General features: G+C 36.0%; 1 protein-coding gene across 1 annotated transcript; it reads left to right on the top strand.

Annotated features, from left to right (window-relative positions):
• The first annotated feature begins 913 nt into the window (after window positions 1–913).
• LOC121313907 (myb-related protein A-like) lies at window positions 914–20,264 on the top strand. Its single transcript, XM_041246688.1, has 16 exons — window positions 914–936; window positions 7,086–7,191; window positions 7,397–7,468; window positions 8,146–8,238; window positions 9,849–10,069; window positions 10,367–10,556; window positions 11,082–11,156; window positions 12,123–12,224; window positions 13,128–13,355; window positions 13,898–14,263; window positions 15,089–15,228; window positions 15,465–15,579; window positions 16,853–16,969; window positions 17,056–17,163; window positions 17,838–18,017; window positions 18,300–20,264. Exons 1-16 carry the CDS (start codon window positions 914–916, stop codon window positions 18,423–18,425), a joined length of 2,262 nt encoding a protein of 753 aa, XP_041102622.1. The 3' UTR covers window positions 18,426–20,264.
• Window positions 20,265–22,394: the final 2,130 nt, after the last annotated feature.

Raw genomic sequence — 22,394 nt, 5'->3', positions numbered from 1 at the left:
AATAGTCATGTACATAATGGTATATTGTAACATACTTTTCTACCAACGTGATGCAGTATGTCTTTTGGTCAGGGGATGCCATTTTCCTGTTTTGTTGTTTCAAGTAACTTGAGTTGGGCAACTTACACGTACTTAAGAACAATACATTCAACCACTTTTCTTCCAACAGCTATCAGAAAAACGTTCCATGAATGTGCATCTTGTTTCACTGCTTTATCCTCGGGTCGATTGCCTGAGGTTAGGTATTTATTTTAATGAAAACATAATGTTTCTCGTATTTTCTTCAGCTAACAGACCTCATGCCAGTATACACTACAACTCCCAGAGTGTCCTGTCAATCCCTTTCAACCCAACCACTCTTCACCCGGCGTCACGAGCCCTTCCCCCAGACGCCCCACCACTGTCCAATCAGCAGCGAAACCGCGTGCGCAGATTCAAACGCAGTTCTAGAAGGAGGCTGGGCGCGAGAATCGGCGGGATGGACAAAAAAAAAAAAAAAATACGAAATCAAAAGAGGGCAGATGACAGTAGGGGGGATGAATAGTGATCAAGACAGCCTAAAATAGCGGAAAATATGCGTAACATCACTAATCGGGACTCACAGCCACGGCGCGGACACTGACAAAACCTGGAAAAACTCCACAACTTAATTTGATTGATTCTGAGAGAAGGTCGCATTATAGAACCTCATCGGATTACTGTCCCGGTAAAGATGTAATTGACATCTCCCGATCAGAGCGAAGAAGCACAAACTGCAATTATAGGGCTGACAGCTCCTGGATGATACAGTTTACATGTGGATTTGAGCCAGAGTGTTCTGTATATGTATTCATAAAAGTGGAACTAAGATCAAATATCCGATCGTGCAGTTTGTGCGGCTGTTATTATTTTGCCAGAAAGAAAGGTCGTCACCATGGCCAGCATGAGGTCTCGCAGGTGAGTCTGCTGTTTACTGTACGTGCTGCATTTTTTGTGCATTGTGTGATCATCAGAAATATTCTTAAAACCCCTCATGTCTTTCTGATTTATACTTAACCATATAAAGTAACATAGAAAAGGTGATGGATATAATAATAATAATAATAATAATAATAATAATAATAATAATAATAATAATAATAGTAATAATAATAATGTGTATTTTAATTTATATACCTAGATGTTATTTACCAATATTTTTGCCAGTAGCGTACCGACGATGATATTCTATTATAAAGATAGTTTAAGTTACCTTAAACAATTTGTTTTCTACGTAAAATCCTTATTGTGCTTAAATGCATGTGTGGTGTATGTATTGCAATCGCTGTCTATTAAGTCGGGTGATGTAGACGCAGTTGTAGTAATACCAATACTACTACGACTAATACTAATAAAAATATTGCCACATCAGCACCTGCTAGTTTGACAAGACAGCCGATTCATGCCAGGACCTTGTCTGCCACCAGACATCCAATTAAGAGCACAATTGGATACTACTACTGCATTTATAAGCTTGAGATATTTATTTTTCCAGTACAGTAATACAGCTAACTTAGTAGAAGTAAATAGTAGTAGTAATAATAATAATAATATTATTATTATTATTATTATTATTATTATTATTATTATTATTATTATTATAGATTACTGACAGTTCCGTTGTGCTGCTTGTTTCTGGGAGCAAAATCGAGACTAACTACATTCTCAATACACACTACGAGTGAGCTGTGAGAACATAATTCAGTGGGAGTAAAGCAAATACTGTAATAGTGCGTCTTAATCAGAGACACAGCCGTTTTAATAAGTACACTATTCCAAATGTGTAATGGACTGTACAGTATATTTTATTGAATGTTCTTTTTTTTCTGGGAAATCACCTACATTTCCATAACACTAACTATACTTTATGTTTTGGAGGCAAAGCTGCTAATTTACTTTGTATTAATATTTTTTAAAGGGCAATTTTTTTCTCAAAGTTTTTATACATTTTTCTCTTGTAATAACTTTTTTTTTTGTCAGTCTGTAAAGCCTTTGAATAATAATAATAATAATAATAATAATAATAATAATAATAATAATAATAATAATAATTATTATTTTACTTAGCATATCTTCAATTTTCAGTTATTCTAAAAGGATATGCCATATCCCTTTTAAGCAAGTTTTACTTGAAAATGCACAAAAGACCCAAATTAAAATGCAGTCTAAAGTTTTGGTGCTTTTATGCAAATCCACAGAAATGGGAGGGTAAGTTCCATTTATTGAACATTCAGTTTGTGTTGCACTAGGTTCATTTGTGAAGTAACTGGTGAAACAATCTTTTTTGAACAATGAACCTACCAAATCAATCCCCCTTATAATCCGGTTTCTCACTTCAGTGTGAGTTCACCATCTTGTCTGTTCCCTATTGAGAAACTATGGTTGCTCAGCAGGACTATCTGTAAACCTGTTAAGACTTTACAAAATCTGGCATGTCATTATTACTAGTTTGCCATAGTGGCCATCCTCAATCTTTATGGCTTGTTCTACAAGCACAAAGGAGACATTCTAATTGATCCACAAAATAACCCCTTGGATATGATATGCAAGGCATGGAATTTATTGCAAATTACTTTGCAGATTTGATCTTTTTCAGATTTTTGCATTGCTTTGAACAAGCGTTCGTCCTATAAGGGTTAGGCACAGGGTGTCAAAAATGATGTTAAAGCCTCAAGAGAGGAGAGAATGTCCTGACAGAGAAGTCTTACGCATGACGTTTGATTCATCAGCCTGCCTGTAACCATTGATCCTTCTTGTGGCATTTCAGAGTTCACTGCTAAGTGGGATGATGACTATGTAAGAAATGCAGGCCAGATCAATGGAAGACTTTATTTTATTGTGAATCATGTCGTGCATGTGGTACTTTTCATAGTTGTGGTGGGATGCTCTCTTTTGTTATAGGAAAATTGTGCTGTGTGTTTTGGGTATTTAGAGTTTGTCAATTAGGTGTAGTGTTTTGAACCTCATTTTCTATGGTAAAAGAATACAGGAGCAAAGTGTAATAAAGCATAGGTAAGCATTGTAAAGACCAGAGCAGTATTGTAAAGCATAATAAAACATTGGAAACCCAGGTGGTTTTGCAAGCTTTCAGCTGGCCTTGCTGCTTCAAGAATTAAAAGGCTTGGACAAGAGCTTGTTATACATGCTCAGGGTTGTTAAAAAAAAAAAAAACCCAAATAGAAACAGACTGGTAACCAGCAAGAATACAACAAATGTGTGTTTCCACTCTGCTTGGTAAACCAACAACTTCTGGTATTTAGACTTTAGTATGTCCTGATGTTACTTCAGTTATAATGCACAAGAAAATGTTGTTATTACATTCTGTAATTTTAGGAGGGAAAGTTAAGTTGTTAGGGATTTTTTTTTTTTTACTGAAATAATTATTACACATTTCGTCTTGATTATTGTACTGAAAAATGACTTGTCTTGTATTTCTGATAGTCTTCTAAGGCTACAAAGTATAAGCTAATGTGACTGAAATTATTTATTTCTCTCCTCCATCCAGCTTGTCACAAAAAAACAGTAGAAGGAATGTCATGATTAACTACTATTGTGTCTACTTATTCTTATAGTTGTTTACATTGCGGCTTAAAACGTGTCATGAAAATGGTAATATATACTGGTAATATTAATTCGAATGAAACTATGAGTTTAGTTGGTCAGACTGTTAAAAAATACTGCAGAAAAAAACTAAAACTGTTCATTGAAAGGTCTAATTTAAGGTTAAGGCTCGTTTGAGCCCCAAACCCCATTTACATTTTAACAAAATGTAGGTTTGCTATGTCTTTTTCCTGAAGATATCCCTGTTTTTGTCTCGCAGCCTAATTTATGGTTGTAATTGGTTTTTGGTTGGTTTATCCCAGTCACTCATTGCTAACCTGGTTCAAAAAGCAAACAGCATGTCTGATAGTTGTACAGTACAGTAACCCTGCTCAATCTGTTCAATAAGCTGTATCACGGGTCATGGATTGACTGCCTGCACATGCAGGTTTCCTGCTCCAAAAACAAACTCATTTCTATTAAAAGATATTCAAATTGGTGGTAAATGTTTTTGTTAATCACCACCATTAAGACACAGGGATAGAAATAAGACTCTCAGTGCATAGCAGATTGATCCATTCTTTGTTTTACTAGGAGTTTAATAAGACATGCCTGAGCTTGTTGTCTATGCACTGCCTAATCAAACTCAAATTAAAACCAGGAATTGTGAAATTGCTAAGCAATAAGAGTCTTATTTCAATCCTGGTACTTATGTTTTTAAAGTAAGAAGCTGCAAAGACACTTCCAACATCTCACCCGGAAGACAGAGCACAAGGAGGTACTCAGGGTTACACAACATCAGTCAGTGAGTGAGCTGGGATTTGAACCGGTTACAAGCCCTTTTCTTTAACCACTGGACCACACAGCCTCCTGCGTTCTGTGTGTTTGAGAAATATTCCAAACCCTCTTGGAAAGTAGTGGTGCTGTATCTAACCTAATTCTAACCAGCTAACCACAGCTTGAAGCCTAGGAGCATGCACGTTTTGATATTCTGTGCTTCCGTGTTGAAGAGATTTGAATGCCTTAAACCACCTTAGGATCTGCTTTAGCCATTTAATAGTGCTTTTCACACTGATAGCTTTTCCTCTATAAACAGAATTACTTTAGCCTTCAGCAAATGTTCAGGTTCTGTCAAAGTAATCTAATACAAGCAAAACCTTCAGCAAAACTGGAAAGCTGTTTTTATAATGTTTAAACTTTTTACACCCTGTACTGTAGGAAGTGGTCCAAAAAAAAGAATCTAATTTTAGTAACTGCAGTTATCCTGAACAGCTACAGTATAGGAACATGATAGAACTTCAATATCAGAGGAACAGAAAAATAGCAAACAGAAGCATGTAAGGGAAAAATGCTTTTAAAAAGCTAATCCTTCAATGTAAAACCCTTATGGAACAGTACAACATCTGCTTCCCAGGTTCATCCTATCAGTAACAGTGGCAGGTTTCTCTGTTCAATACCATACTGCTTGTGATTATTTAAAAACAAACCGTTGATGCTGCTTAAATTCGGAACCTAAATTCAAACATTCATTTGAAACACATTAGCCTGTAATTCTAACAGCCTGTTACAGTTTTGTGGTTGTCCTTTAATCAGAGGCCAGCTTTGTTATACAACGGAAAGATGCCTTTCTCACTGTTTCCCAACTACTTGGCATATACAGAAGTGGAGAATGCCAGCATTTGTTCAGTTAGGCACCTGTATAATCTGGCTAGGGATTGGCAGCATTTATAGGATATCCAAACACATTTTGATGTTTCTGAATTTTGTCATATATTTAAGCAAAAACCACAGGGAGAGCCCAGGATGTACAGTCTTCCGAGTGGTCATACGAGAAAGGAAGACTGTTGTCTCCAAGGGCACTGTATGTGCCTTGAAGTTATATGAGAAGCAGTTTGGTCTTTCACAGTTTTTAAGGTCCAGGTTTTATTCCTTCAGTTTAGTGCTGCTTTTTCTGAGTTGAACGAAATCAGTCATTCAGTTGGATGCTAGCTGCTGTTGCTGTCAGTTGAATTACTGTATTTGTTTCAACTATAAATTAATGTTTTATCACAAGATTTTGGAATCTTGATTTTTTGGAATCCAAATGAAAGTGAATAGCAGAGATATTCCACTTGGGAGAACAATTATTATTATTATTGGTTTTAAGAGCCTTCAGTAGTCAGTGGATCTGTCCACACTGAACTCTGGTTTGGTCTCTGGTTAAGCAGTGTTTGCGAATGTTGGTACAGCTACAGTATTACAGCTTAACTGCGGTTTAATTCCAGTCCTGGAAATTTACTTTGGTGTCACGTACGTCACTGGTTGTGGTTGGATCTGGCTTGTAATAAGAGAAAATCTGTAATGAGAGTTAAGGGTGTGGCTTGCAAACAGGCCACAATACACTAGCAGCTACAACGTAGAGTGCTATAGCCAAATCTAGCAATTTCAGTACTTTTCAAGGCAATTGTTTAGTGTCATTTTTACCCTTTTAACTCTTTACTCTTTTAGCTTGTGGGTCGTTCGGTCAACCTATCTCACCACAAATAGTGCCCTCTCCCCCAAGGCTGAAGTAGTGGAGGAAAACAGATCCCCTCAACAGATTAAGGACGTACAATTTTAAACAGTCAGTTGTGCTGTATTGGTTCACTGCTGCCACATGTAACAGTACTGGATTTGTACATTTGGTAATTTATCTAGAGGACAATGATTAGATTGGGTTTGAGTGGTAGATCTTTTGGGAATACTGTTGCTGTTTGGGTGCAGTATTACAAAGATGTGAACTAGAAAGAGATTTTAAATAATCTGCAGTAATTGTTGCTCAAGATGGTCAGTGATGACTGTTAGAATCTTGCTGTATGCAGTCAGCTTTCTGGTATGCAGGGTCTGGAATAGAGAGCTTGATAGAAAGGTCTATGTAATTCAGTCACAACTGAGTAAAACAAATGGCTATACATGGTAAAAGATTTAGCATTTAGTACATTGGCATAGCTGTTGTGATCGTGTTATGTTAGTGCTTTATTAGTACCAGTACCGTGTCTTGTGTTTTGTTGTTCTTTATTAGACATAATGATAGTACTGTATGTGTTGCTCTCATAAAGTGAGGCAGACATTAGGACTAACACTCCCAGAGTCCTTGATATCCAACTTGTAGTTACAGTGACTCTTATTATCCACTAGTGATTCATTGAGAGTATCATAATCTGTGGCTGTAAGGAGATGTTTGTCTTTCCAACACTATCCAAAAAAGTTACAGTACTAGTTAGTGTTACAATTATTTTTTTTTGTTTCTGTATCACAAAAACAAAAATTATAATACAGTACTGTATTACATGCAAATTCATGTAATTATGTGACGTGACTAGACCTACAGTATACACTGGATGAGAGTTGGCGATCTCTGACAAGGGAATTGATAGTGTGTGCTTGTTGCTGCAAACATAGTAGAATGTGTTTTTATAAATATTTTATTTGATACTTTTGATGAGCAAAACCTGGTTGTTTTCAAATATTTGGCTCGGCTCTTATACATATGCCTCTCCTGTTGACAGTGAGGATGAAGATGATGAAGGAATCCTTCAGGATCAAGACTGTAAGTCTGCTGAGCTGAGGAATTCTAAGAAATTGTTGAGCAAAGTGAAGTGGTCCAGAGAAGAGGTAAGCGTGTGTTCCCTGGTTTGTAATTTGCAGATAAAGATCACATGATTTGAAAACCTAGTATCAAATATCATTTTGGAGATATGGCTGTTTTTTGATCGACATATAAAGGTCTAAATTCTATTGATTAATAAAATGGCAGGTTGAGTAAGTTTGTTTCTGGCAGAAAGTAAAACCAAACTTTTTCCTCCATTTATGTTGAAAGGACGAGAAGCTAAAAAGGTTGGTAGACCAACATGGACCAGAAGCCTGGGATTTAATTTCAAATTACCTTCCAGTAAGTAACTAGATATTATGTCCTAGGCATTATGTTTGGTTGCCTTTAACTATTACAACTCAAAATCTAGCTGGCTGGCCTATTGGATTTCTGAAATAAGATTGTAGACTCACATGTTCAAGAAATAATTAACAGGCTTAAAAACAACAACAAAAAATGGCTCGAATTGCAGTTGGTCCCAGAATTCAACATTAATCTTGCTTTGTAGTTTATAAATGGAGCATTGATAGCTTTTTAGTATCTGGAATGTGGTGTGCAATATAAAGGTCTTGACATCCAGTTTTCAATACACCTGAAGACGAGGGAATGCAGAGTTGTCCACCCTTTTTGGCTTGAAGGGCCATGCTGAAAACCAGTGTGTTCTTAAAGAGACAGAAAACTCAAATTGAATAATAGGTAAACACTTTGACTGTAATCTTCGAAACTAAAGCTGAATTAATAGTACTGCATGAAAGAAATAGAAAAACTCATGAACTGCCTTAAACGGGATCTTTTACATTTCAATCAGAAGAGTTCAATGAGCTGTGTATTTAAAGTGTACATATTTTGTACTGAATGTTTTGGAACAGACTGGTGCGATTTCATATCTAGAAGAAAGAGAGACTTGTATGGAATTTAATTTGTTTGAGTGCTTGAGACACCTAAGTTTGAAATCTGTTTTAATTATATTACAATAGAAACGGACCGATGCGCAGTGTCAGCATCGGTGGCAGAAGGTACTCAACCCAGAGCTGGTTAAAGGACCCTGGACCAAAGAGGAGGATCAAAGGGTGAGTAAGCTTTCCTTTATATCTGAGGAAACAGGATCAGTGCACACTGGGTTATTCCATTGTTAAAAACATGTTTTCTTTTGGAATACTGTTAGAAAACCAGAATTTTACTATTTATATCAGCTGGGTTACTTAGGTGAAACAGGAACCCACTTTTGGTCCCTGTGCTGTTTTTTGTTTGCTACATGTGTGCTCTTGCACTATTCCTCAGATGTTGTTCTGAAATATAAACCACCCTGTGATCAGCAGAATCTCTGTTGGCAGGGAGAACAATGCATTGTGTCGGTGTGATTGTATTACATGTGTTAATGGTATTCAGAGTTACATCATATACTTGAGTGACAGCACAGTTTGGCCTGAACTATTTTCATATTTTTGTATAAAAAAATGGGGTTGAATTCAGATTATGGTGTCGCTTACCTTACAGTGGTAAATGTTATTTAGTATTTAGTTGTACTTTAGAATTTCAACAGCAGTAGCAGAAATAAAGGATTACCAAATTTGAATGTCATGGAAGTAACAATATCTTGCCTGCTGCATTTTATAATATGAAATGTTTCCTAAACTGAAAAATTAAATACAAATCTTCTTTAAATCAAAGTTTATTTTGCCAAATATGCTCAAAATATAGGAGGCTGTGTGGTCCAGTGGTTAAAGAAACAGGCTTATAAGCAGGAGGTCACCATTTCAAATCCCAGCTCACTCACTGTGTGACCCTGAGCAAGTCACTTAACCTTCTTGTGCTCTGTCTTTGGGGTGAGACGTCGTTGTAAGTGACTCTGCACTTGATGCATGGTTCACACATCCTAGTCTCTGTAAATCATCTTGGATTAAGATGCCTGCTAAATAAACAAATAATAATATTTCAAAATGAAAAAACTCTCAAAAACTGCAAGTGGAGTGCATAAAAAAAAAAGAATTCATATTTGGTGCAAAATTTAGTTTTTATCTGTATTTATACATTTCATTTTAAATTGTGTTCCGCAGTATAGTTTAAAGTAAGCGACACCATAATCTGGTTGTTTTTTTAACGGTATCTTAGAAAGCGTTTAGATTCTGAGTAATACCTTTATAGTTCTTCAGATAAATCAGCAGTATTTGCACTAAGCAGTAATCAGGATTTGAAGTGTAGCCCATTTGGCTCCATCCCAAAAGTCAGATCTGGCTGTGTTGCAATTAAAGTTTGTGTGAGAACCACTTTGTTTCACATGTACAGATCTCAGCAGGTGTAGAACAATTATTTAATAATGATAGTGGTCTGAGTGAGAGTGAATTAAGGTTGGTGGTTTCGGTTTGAGTTCAGTTCCTGCTACACCAAACACTTTCCCAGAAAACCACAATTTGCCACATATGGCAGTCTTTGTTGAGCAGAAGCCCTGGATTAAATAAGCATGGAGAGGTAATTACTGTATACTCTGCTTATTCAGAGGTCACAAAAAAACACCATATTATAATTCATTCTCCAGCGGAGTACATGAATGGATACATTGTTATTGTAATTGCTGCCTGATCAGCTCTTGCAGCCCATACTTTTTTTTATATATATTTTTAATTTCCCCTTTCATTGTTGATTCGGTTTTCAATCTCTACTTGTGCTGGTCAATCAACAGGTCATTGAGCTTGTGCACAAGTACGGCCCGAAGCGCTGGTCTGTGATTGCCAAGCACCTCCATGGCAGAATTGGCAAACAGTGCCGGGAAAGATGGCACAACCACCTGAACCCTGAGGTGAAGAAGTCATTGTGGACTGAGGAAGAGGACCGCGTCATTTATGAAGCCCACAAACGCCTAGGAAACAGATGGGCAGAAATTGCTAAATTGCTCCCTGGAAGGCATGCCACATTTCCTTCTAAAAGTCTTATTGTCTGAAGTACAGTTGTTGAATTTGAAAATGCTTGAAATTGTGGACATTCAATAAGACATAGCATTGACATTTTCATAGATCTATTCTTTTTTGCTTAAGCGGAGAGGGTGTAGATAATCAATTCCCGTACTGCTGGTAAATTAGATTTTTTTCATGGGATATTTCATTTTTTATATGTTTCTTAGACTGGCACATTTTTTTAATCTTTACAGAATATATGTCAATGTGAACATTAACTGTTTTTATTTATAATTTCAAATTTTAGGACAGATAATTCAATCAAGAACCACTGGAACTCCACAATGCGGAGGAAGGTGGAACATGAAGGGTACTTGCAAGCTGAGTCGAACTCCCTTTGTAGATCCAAACATGCATCCAAACGACGCTCCAAAGCATACTCCCACCTGGATGCCTTACAAACACAGAATCAGTTTGTCATGGCATTTCCAACTCAGGTGAATCCTACTTTTTTTTTTAATGGCTATTAAAGGAAGACTATAGTTGTGTTTGTTTTTAGCTTTATATTTGAACGTTGCCTTTTCTTATTTCTCTACCCAAGGACACGCTGTTCATTGTCTCAAAAGGACATGTACAGTAAATAAAGATTTAAAAATCTACTTCAGTTGCTGTTAATCTTTTTGTTTCCAGTCTTTATTTTCATGTTGTTGTGAAGCCTGTTTATACAACTACACTGGTAGTAATCCTCTTACCCTTACTGTTTTAAAGTAACAGGACCCCACCTTTCACCACATAGTTTTCTATGTTCAGCATAAACTTTAATTTATGGCTGAGGTGGGGTTCTTTTACCAGTAACACATTCAATTAACATTTGTTATGAAACATAAATCAAAGTGAAAATAAAGTCTGGAAATTTTCATGAGAGAGAGTTTCTAGCACTTTTTAATGTAGAATGGGGTGAGCAGATGCAATTTCAAGCTTCAGCCTGTTGACGTGGTGTTTTGTTTTGTTTTTTGTTTAAGATTACTGGGTACTCCTTTAGTTCAGCAGATGGAAACTGCATGGAGGGTATTCAAGACACTTCAGTGTGTGTTCCAGTAAGTGTACCACAGTATTTGATATTCCAAATAATGTTGCTTAAGCTTCTGTCGCTGAATTCAGTCTGGGTGTCTATTAATGGCTTTTCATAAGCATAATCCCTACTTTCCACTGATTTTATTATTATTTCTTTCCTTCTTTCTTTTTTTTGTAACTTTTTTTTCACGATTTACAAAACCTCATTAGTTTTTTCTTGTGTGTTTTAACAATCTATATTGTACTTTTTATCTTTAAAGTTCTACTTTGGCCTATATCCGAGTTATCAGTGATGCATCATCATCTGTTCAGTTTACAGTTTCTTCTTTGTTTTGCCAAAGAAATAACCAAGCCATAATAACAGATTTCGGTGAACACTGTGTTCTTTGTGGTTTCTTTGAAGGCAAATTATCGTGCTTGCATCCCATGATTTACAGCCGTTGCTGATTTAGTACTGCTAACACAATAGCTCTTCAAAAATCTTAAAAAAAAAAAAAAAGATAACTAGTAGGGCGAAAAAAGACATACCTCAGTGCCACAGCATGCTAAATCTGTGTTGTGGTTGTGAAGATTATATTAAAGGCTGTTTAAAGCTAGAGGATATAACACAACTCCAAGCATGATATGTACAATACAGGAAAGGCTGTCTTATCAAATGCTTATGAATAGTTTCATAAAAAATGGTTAGTTTCATAAATCAGGTATCAGTAAAGTGAAAAGGAAAGTCACTGATCTGCAATAACAGTATGTGGAATAACCACTTTTGGAACTCTTTGACAAATTTCACATATATACACACAGGTTCACACCACCTGCAACAGTGGTTTCTACTTTGTAGTCTCCCATTGAGGTCCACATCTTTGAAAACTCTGCTATAGCCAACTTGCTACATTATACCCCAAATAACATACCAATAAACCAACTGTTTCCCTGTCTCTCCTTTCCCTGTTCCTTTTCCTTTTCTTTCTTTTCTTACGTATTTATTACAGCATCCGTTTGATGATGATCCTGATAAGGAACAAAGAATTAAGGAACTTGAGCTGCTTCTTATGTCAGCTGAGAACGAAGTTGGAAGAAAGCGAGTCTCATGTGTAAGGACATTGTGTGTGTGTGTGTGCACCCACAACTCTAGATTGCATAGTCTACTCATTTCCATCTCACCTACTCATTCAGCTCTGTTTAGCTTTGCTTCTTAGTCCTGCTAACAGCTTCCTTGTGTCTTGTAGTGAACGGTTTATTAACCCCTAATTTTGCACAGAAAGAGTATGCACGGTTTGTTTGTAGTATAACAGCAGCATTATTAAAGAGGATATTTTAATTCAAGATCATCTGAATATATGCACTTGAATCAAATATGAAAAAAAGAGTGTATATATATTTTTCCAGTTTCCAGAAATGTTTCTAGCTACAAGCAACTACAGCAAGTTGATACCAGATTTGAGGTGGATCCTCCCATCTGAAGAAGTTGGCCATTTGCATGGTTTTCTAAGCGAATATGTGGAAAGTTTTCTGGAGAAGTTGCAGCAGTGTGTGCCAGGCTTAAAAATTAAGTTTTCATCCAAAAATGACAGTTTCAATTGTCTGCCAAATTCACTGGGGGCTCTGGCCCAGTCAGCCAACAAGCCTGCTTCTAAGAGACGTACACCACCTCCTAAGGCAGAGGCTGGTGCTTTTAAGTCTCCTATACGATACAGATTATACCTCAATTCTGACGGAGAGTGCTGAGGATTACTGCGTGTGAAATTTCAACATCATATAATCTGTTACACAGGACTGGGTATTTTGTATGCCTCAGAATGTGATAAGCTTTATAGGTTGGCATGAAATCCTGGTCTCCAGCCAGAATTGTATGCACATTTTACTATCATGCCAATAAAGCAGGCTGTAAAGTATGCAATGGCTGCACTTCTACTCATTCCCCAGTGGTCCCACTGCTCCCCAATTGAAAACTAGTCATATTTTTGACTCTCCCTTCTGGTGTTTCCTGTTTGCAGCAGAGTGAAAGATTTTCTAGCTGGTCCAGTAGTGGCTGCATGACAAATACTACAGTGAGCAGCCTGGAGGACCAAAGCGTGGAATACTGCCGAGCCGAGCAGCCCCCGAGCACAGCTGTCCCCCAGCAGCCGTCTCCCAGCAAGTTCCTGGCAGTGGAAGCGAGTGCCGTGCTGTCATCCTTGCAGACAATCCCAGAGTTTGCAGAAACACTGGAGCTTATAGATTCTGTGAGTATTCACACAGTTTGCCCATGTTTGAGAGAAAATTGTCCAAAAATGGCATGTATTAGTTTTGTATGCAGAAATAGTCCAAATTATACTTTAAATTTTCATTTTATGTTTAACTACTACTTTTTGATAATTCAAAATAAATATAGTGTCTTCAAGTGGAATATATATATATATATATATATATATATATATATATATATATATATATATATATATATATATATATAAAATATATAAAACACATGGAATAAAGGAAAGGGTTTCACACCTACGTTATCTTCTTGTAGAATCAGAACGGAAGTCTTTCACTCTTCCACAGACTTCGAACGTGTTTTTACTTGGTTAAACTTACTGAATGACCTTGATTACAATGAGACTCTGCCTTATCAAAGTTTTTTGAACCTAAAAAGATTTTTTATTCTTACTTAACAACACTCAGTGAGTCACTTGATCCCTAGGGATTGGGGGGGGGGGGTGGGAAAACCAGGGGTCCCCCTGGAGCTCGAATGACTCAGTAGTGGATATTTGTGATTGAACAGGATCCTGTTGCGTGGAGCGATGTCACCAGCTTCAGCCTCTCTGAAGTGGCCTCTCCGATGAAGCAGACTGCAGCTCCCTTTCCACACAACCAGGAGTGTATGATTCTAGGCTACCAGTTTGATGGCAGCGCAATATCAGACATGAGCAGGAACTGTAGCAGGAGCAATGGGCAAATGCAACTGATTCCTTTAACATCGCCTGTTGTGGCCAAGTTCAGCACACCCCCGTCCATCCTGAGGAGGAAGAAAAAGGAGAGGACAAACCATTCCTCATCGAGCGAGGGAAACAGCACTTCCTTCATGGACACCAGTGAGGTGTCACCAAGAAACACTCCTGTCAAGTCACTGCCCTTTTCCCCTTCACAGGTAAACCTCTTTTCAGTTCTGCATTTCCTTGTTTCTTTTCCATGACTTTCCTCAGTGCTTCCACTAGGGTTTAGTATTTTGTATATTTTATCCAAAGCTATTGTAAAACAAATAAAAGTTGTAATTCATATGTTATACGTTGAAAAAGAAAAAAAAAAAAACACTCATCAAAGCCTAATACACTAAAGTTTGTTTTGTTTACTTTTCTTCAATGGTCTTTGTGCTAATTCTGGTTCAGATTCCAAAAGTTTAGTACAGCAGTGATGAAGCAGTGTATCTCGGTAAAAAATTTAAGAGCAAACATCTGAATACATTTTTTTTAACTTGAACTTTTATTTTTCATTGTCTTACTAAATGGAAAAATGTATTTCAGTGGTGTCTTGGATAGAAGGTACAGTGTTATAACAACCACAAAGACAATACATTTATATACATTATTATTATTATTAAAAGTCATGTTATTTTTTTGTGTTATGCAATTACACATGTACAGTGTCTATACATTAAATAATACATTGAATTTTCCCTTGTATATTTTCTTTGGTTTTCTGGTACACATCTTAGTAAAATGTGGTCCTACATAATGGTCCTATCAAACTTAACAACTGAACGACTTAACATAGTTGAAAAAAAATAATGATACCTAAAAAAAAATAAGTTTCTTGGAAGTAATTCCTAAAACCTGCTGTATTTAGTGTGATTTTTAAAATGTGTTTTAACCTAGTTTGCTGTAACCAGTTATGCTTTTGGTTATCGATAGTTTTAAACTGTACTTTGTTTAAGGTGTTTTTGTACTTTTTCCTGTGGCATGCTGTTCTTTTCAAGTTCTTCAACATTTCGGGGAATGAAAATTTCAATCTGGACAACCCAGCCCTTACCTCGACTCCAGTTTGTGGTCAGAAATATCTTGTCACAACTCCCCTGCAGAAAGAAATGACGCCCAAAGGCCAGAAGGAAAATGCTGGGTAAGACAAAATACCTCTTTTCTTTTAACTCTTTTCTTTTGCAAGTTTCCTTAAACAGTTACAAAATTAAATAAGCTGAAAATGTAGGTGTTACAAAGTTTCCCTTTAATATGGCTTGAAATGTATCCATAAGTAGTAATGACAATAATACTGCATAGAGCAATACTCATTGCACACAGTGTTTTTAAAATAAAATATTTCTAGGTCTTCCTATTAACAATTTATTTTCCTTACAGGTTCAGAACACCTAAAATCCGAAAGTCTATTTTAGCCCCCACACCTCGGACTCCAACACCTTTTAAGAATGCACTTGCTGCCCAAGAGAAGAAGTATGGACCCTTAAAAATGATGGTAAGTAATTTAATTCAACCACTCTTCTTCAACATCCCTGTTTTGGGCATGCCATTAGTGTCTGTTTTTATTAGTATCTGTACCAGAAATATTCCCATTGTTTGAGTAAGGAGTGTATCAGATTCTAAAATCAGTCTAAAACGTTCTCACGGCATCTTTTGATATTAGCAAATACACAGCTTACTTGTCAATATGACATTAATGTTCAAGACTGGATATAATATATAATTCATGCTGCAGATTTGTTCTAGATTGTCCCTCTTTGACACACCATTGTCACGTGTATATAAAATTAGGCTTTGGTACTGCTTTGTTTTTAAGGTTGTTAAAGGTTTGGCACCTCCTTATCTGACTGTTCTGGTGGAGAGGATTAACACAAACTATAGTTTACGCTGTCAGGATTCGGTTAGTTTGGCAGTGCCAAGGATTTGTTTAGGAGAACTACTTTCACCTATCAGCTCCCAAAAACATGGAACTCTTTGACTTATAGTGTGAGATTGAATTTGACAATCTCTCCTCTGGCTATAAAGATCATATTTGAACTTGCTTGGACCCTCTTGCCGTTGTTTTTCCTTTAGGTGTTTAGTCCGATGTGTCTTATTTAAATTGTTCATTTTTCTAGGCTGCTGACTAAGTTTGCTGATATGTGTTTATTCTGTTTCTTGTATTGTAATTGCTTTATTATCTAACATGACCCCCTTGTAAATGAGACCTTAGTCTCAATGGGAAAAACTTCAGTAAAAATAAATACATTTAAAAAACAATGCTACATTCACATTGAATAATAAGTGCTTTACACAAAATGTTCATTTCATAGATATTATTTAATGGTAACTGTTGATTTTTTGTGCAGATCCAGCACAAAAAATTACATTACATTACATTACAAATAGATTTTACAGTGAAGTGAAGTAAAGTCAAAGGGTAGTCTAGTTACTGTTTTGTGATAAATAATACCTTAGTACTAGAACTTATTTCAGCAAATGTACCATCTGCTTTCAACATGCAAGGAAGGTCTCTTTGAATCATTTAAGTATTGTTTAGAACCAGTAGTGAGTAAAAAAAATAAATAAATAGTGGTGCACAATGCAGTTCCATATTAAATCCCTGGAACAAATATTTTAGTTTCTGTATTATATACCCTGAATGCTGCTTTCTTTGAAATGCACAGGGAAACTGTTAAAATGTGATAACAGTGTGAAAAAATGTATACATTTAGAACCCTCTTTGGTTCTCTCTATTATTATTATTATTATTATTATTATTTGACCAGCATCAGCCACTGGCTTATCTGGAAGAGGACATTCGCGAGGTGTTGAAGGAGGAGACAGGAATGGATATATTTCTCAGAGAGGAACTCGAACCAGCCTTCAGGGCCTGGAAACAAGAGGTATGATAAATTCCAACAAGACACGATGTGCTCTTGATAATAAGACTGTGTTGTTTGAGTCCCTCACTTTTGTTTCTCTATCACAGCATGATGCTCCTGCAAGAAAAGTCAGGAAGTCCCTTGTCTTGGATGCCTGGGAGAAAGAAGGCCTCGATGTCCACTTATTCCCACAAGACCAGCTCTCTAATGAACAGGTGAGGTGATCAAACTGAAGTGACACACTATTAAGTTTGACTAATTACTTTAAATTAATGTTGTACATCCAGTGTTTGGATTGACCAATTCTGATTTTATTATTAACTAGTTAGTTGCAGTTTAACACAGTTAAGATTTATTTAACAGTTGAGAGAAACTGGCCTGAGATTTACTCCAACAACAATTAAACTCTTATAGCATCAAGTCACTTTACAAAAGGACTACTGTGTCCCAGGATTTGAATAGTTTCAGTGTCATATATGTAAACGTTGGATAAATATTGTATGAACATGTTGATAGTTAGGAATAAGGAAGCTTGTTGAATTTTGAGTGGCCAAGACATGAAAAGTAGTTCAATCCAATATTACTTCAACATTTTCTGTGTAGTATGAAATGTGAGACACAGTCGGAAGTATTGCTATGAACATTTAAGGACTATGGTAATCAGTGAAACCTAGTTAGTAAAGGGACTGAGTACATTATGCCAATCAGCCTGGTTAATTAATATCTGGAGCTGTGCTGTGTGCTGCAGCTGTATTGGAGCCTGTGCCAGGAAAGGGAAAGTATTGTGTTTTGTTTCTTAGTCAATGAAATGGACTGGGGAAACAGCCTTTAGTTTTGGATCTCTCAGATAGTATTAGTCTGTTGATTCTCACTTTTCTTTCTACTCCAGCCCCCATCTGGAAACCTGCTCACCTGCTCCTTATTCATGACACCGTTGTTAGATAAAGTGGAAGGCAGGTGTTCACCAGTGCCTGTGAAAGAGGAGCCCAGTATAACCCACCAGCACAGTGCACCTGTAAAAGAGAATCCCTGTATGTTAAGGAGTACAAGATTTGAAACACCCATTCAGGTAATTACCTCAGAACCTATGTTGGATGCTTTTTAAAGCAGTTTGGTTCTGCTACAGTGCAGCATATTCAAGTAACACATAACTGCTGATTGGACACCTGCATGCGTCATTCTTTTTGTTCTAAGCTCAGTTTAGAATGCCATTTATTTAGACGTTCTGTGCATTTACTGGCCAGCTAATGACTTAGCTTAATTTTTAAATGTCTGTTGGGAAAGAATTATATTAACCAGCAGCCTTTTGCTAAACTGGCATTGATTTGAATCCCGTCCTTTTTCTTTACAGATGAACAGTGAATGGGAAACAGTTGTATATGGAAAGACAGAAGACCAGCTGATAATGACAGAACAAGCCCGGAAATATCTGAATGCATTTAATACTGGTAGTACATCAAGAGCACTTGTTCTTTGAATCCTCAATGTGTCACGTGCCAGACTGCTGGCATACATTAGCACTACAGATAGTTAAATAACCTGAACAGTGTACTCGACATATAGGCCCTGGTTTATATGTAAACACATTTACTAGATATTTTTGTTTTTATGTAAGTGGTATAAAAGCTATTATTTCTTAATTTTCTGGTGGCCTCAACACAATGTATGGGGTTTTAATGTTGTGTACCCTTAAGTACACTGTGGTGAAATAGGCCTTTAATTGGTGGCCTGATTGCATTTTTTTTTAGGAGTGAAGTCCATCTCAACTTGGACTTTTTGTTTTTACCAATTTTCTACAAGTTCTCTTACATTCATTCTATAGCATTTGTGTAGGAAGCTTAACATAAAACATCTGCTTGGCCTAACAAAAAAAAAAAAATTGGGCAATTAAGTATTTTACAGTCTAATTCCCCACCCCCATCTCAATTTCTTGTTTTCTTGGGAAATTTCTTACGCAAAAATCCTGTCCCTGATAAGTATACGAACCCCCAGCGCCCACCATAACTGCCAACCATTTACCATAGGCCGAGTTGGTGTTGTTTACTCATGTCGTGGATTGCACAAGACTCTTCAAAGAAGAATTGATTTACTTTATATCAACAAAAATACCAATGTCAACAATTTAAGAAATCCAGTTAAGGGTACATAAAAAGTACAAGTAACTGGTTTTACAGACTTTTAAAATGTAGGCATTTTTCAGCACTATATATTTTACAGCCAAATTTAAGCAGCTTGCAAATTTGGTTATTGAACACATGATTCATATAAAGCTACCAGGAGTTGCTTTTCTAACAATTGTATTTTTCCTGCTTTTAAATATGTATATGAAAATGATAGCTAAAGAAGGCTTGCGGAAAGGAAAAGCACTGTTCACATTGCACTACTGGTCTTGGTATGCTGCAGAACGAAGAGGAGCAACTACAATGTTTAGAAGTAACAGGATAGCACTTGAAATACGAATGCGTTTCAGCTTGACAGAATGAAGTTTAATCAACTTCTTCACAGTATTTCTTTTAGGAGTCTCGTATTTGAGACATTTATTGAATGTATTGTACAGCGTGTAACTGCAGGGAAAAGTTGTAAATTGGGAAGAAAAGGTACTTTTTTATTTATTTTCTGCTCTAAAGCTTAATGTAGATATTTATGTATGTTGGGCATCTAGAAGCATTTTGTTGTTTCCTGTACATGTCCTGTTTTGACAACTTATTTCTGTTTCACTGTCACCACTCTTGTGTGGCGTAGAAGTTGTAATCTTCTATCTAAATTAATCATGTTCTATACTGTAATTATTTATTTTCCTAAATTGGAGACCAATGCCAGTCTCTCTCCTTTTAATATATTAAGAATGTAGGCATAAACATAAGTTGGACTATATTTTTTTGTAATGTTAGGGAATAGGTACCTGTTGAATGTTCTTTAGAATTATTTATTACCGAATAAATTCAGATTTAGCAATTGATAGATTTTTTTTTTTTAATGCTTGATTTTTGTTTTCTTTCTTTTTGTTTTGTTTATAACTGTCTTGCCACAAATTTCCTATAAAATGATTGATATCAGACGTCCACTGCCTGTTCGGTACAGTCTCAAGCCCAATACAGCAATCTTTATTTTTGAAATCAGTTATATAGCCATATTCTGGGGACTATTTATTTCGAAGACATATGTAGGAAATTTAATTTTAAATGTTTTATTCTAATTTACCCATCTAGAAATGTGTTTTATTCTGTACAGGTAGCAACACTTTGCTTCAGTTGCTGTAATGTAGGTAATTTGCACTTTTATTGTTTGAAGAAATGTCTGTTTTTCCTTTTTTTTTTTTTTTTAGTTGGTAATGTTAGCTGAATATAATTGTGTGCATGACAAATTGAACACTGACATTTAAGGGAAAAAAGTAGAACTATAATACTGTTGTGTGTATTTGAGCTATTTAATATTTAGACACTCTTCCTCTCCACTTCTGAGATGTGCTGCTATCAATAATGGCAGGATATGCTTGCTGCTACTGAGAGATGGACAGAGAGAGCTTCTGATGCACTGCATATACAATCTAAGAAAATGGCACCAAGGTTCTCAAGTTAGCCCATGGGGTCAAACAATACATATAATAATTGACAATTAAAAAAAACAACAACAAAAAATAACACTGGGTTCACTTTGTGTGATTGACAGCATTATTTTAGGAAGGAAAAAAAAATAATACAACACCCTGCTGTGGATACAGTTAAGATATCCTAGTGTTTGTTTGGTTTCTTTTGATGCATCACAAAGAATTCTAAAAACAGAAATAATGTACGTTAGGTAATGACAAGGGGGCCTGATGTTTAGTCCATATGAGTATATTTAAAACATTTTTAAAGTACCTATACTCCAAGTGGAGGCTCCTAAGGCCCTAAGGGGTGTGTTTTTTCATGGTGAGATCCACCCTACTTTTCTTGCTTTAATACATTAAAACATGTTGCTTCAAACACTGGAGCCCCAGGACATTCCTCAGCATTGCTCTCCTTACCAACCTACCAAATTTTATACAGCTAAAATTGCATTTAAATAACCTATATGGAAGAAATGAGCTGATATAAAGATATTTCTAGCCCTATTCTGAGACAGTTCACTAGTCTGCAAATGTTTTGAAGATGTACGACCAAGCCAGAGAAAAACCCAAACACTTAATCCTTTAACATCCCAGTTTGTAATACATTTAGTACCCCATGGTTTGGATATTGGTTGACTCTTGGGCAACCGCTATATGTATTATTTTCCTCTTGTGTGAAGATTTTTTTGTAATATTCTTTTATATATATATTATATATATATATATATATATATATATATATATATATATATATATATATATATATATATATATATATATGTGTGTGTGTGTGTGTGTGTGTGTGTATGTATATGTATGTATATATATATATATATATATATATATATATATATATATATGTGTGTGTGTGTGTGTGTGTGTGTGTGTGTGTATGTATATATATATATATATATATATATATATATGTGTGTGTGTGTGTGTTTTGTGTTGGAATGTCTTCTCTCTGCTTGAGGGTTGGAGAGAAAGAAGTAGAACGTACATGTAGCAGTTATAATTTGCATGAATGAGAAATCTGACTTTATTATTATTTACTACATTTTCAGATAGAACATACCTTTTTATTCCAAGTACTACAAAATTGCAATTATTCTGTACTGCCGAACATTTAAGTGGATCATCACCTGCCTTATATACAACTGTGCCATAGAATTTAGGACTGCCATTGTAATGCATGTACTCATTAAATAATAAAATGCTTTATGCAACAAAATGTGGAATTATCTTTTTCTTTTTTAAATTTCTTTTTTAATAAGCATTGGATAAAGTGGCAATTTGTGTAGAACAGTATATTGTTATTTTAATTATATAAGTGTATTTTATTAGATGTATAGATATTGGGTGAACTTTGTGGGTGCTATAGACACACTATCTTTTTTCCCAAAAATACTGCATCAACATACCTAAACCGAAGGCTATATTTTTCAACTGGTTGTCTCCATAGAAAATCTAGACACCTATGTTCTACACATTTTCATCCCTTTCAGTAGCTTTTGTAAGTCATATGCATTTACTGGCCTTGGTGCTAGCTGGAAAGTTAAATGATTCCTGTTAGACTGGCACTTTTAATGTGGGCAACTAATACAAGGAAAACAAATAATAATAAAAAAAAAAAGAAACCATAGTACTATAGTTTCCAGATTATGGGACTGAAGATAGGAGTATTTTTCCTTGTGATGTCTTGCTTATTAAACATTATTTTCAGCAGCACGTTCTGGTAAAGAAAGGGTTAGTTCAATCTGCGGTGGTGTTCCAGTTTCATGTGATGAATGAGCTGCGGCCACATTCAGCCTTCAGCAGGGGAAAGGGATCCTCCTCCTGAATAGGGGACACACTGCA

The sequence above is a fragment of the Polyodon spathula genome, chromosome 4 (assembly GCF_017654505.1).
Source record: "Polyodon spathula isolate WHYD16114869_AA chromosome 4, ASM1765450v1, whole genome shotgun sequence".
Taxonomy (NCBI): Eukaryota; Metazoa; Chordata; class Actinopteri; order Acipenseriformes; family Polyodontidae; genus Polyodon; species Polyodon spathula.
This window is presented reverse-complemented; position numbering and strand designations above follow the sequence as displayed.

Bases quoted from the DNA above. Each gene is read 5' to 3' on its own strand.
- LOC121313907 (XM_041246688.1), top strand. From the start codon at position 914: ATGGCCAGCATGAGGTCTCGCAG. The intron at 12,225-13,127 runs GTAAGGACATTG...TCCTGTTTGCAG, and splicing joins GAAGAAAGCGAGTCTCATGT to CAGAGTGAAAGATTTTCTAG. The intron at 14,264-15,088 runs GTAAACCTCTTT...GTTCTTTTCAAG, and splicing joins TGCCCTTTTCCCCTTCACAG to TTCTTCAACATTTCGGGGAA.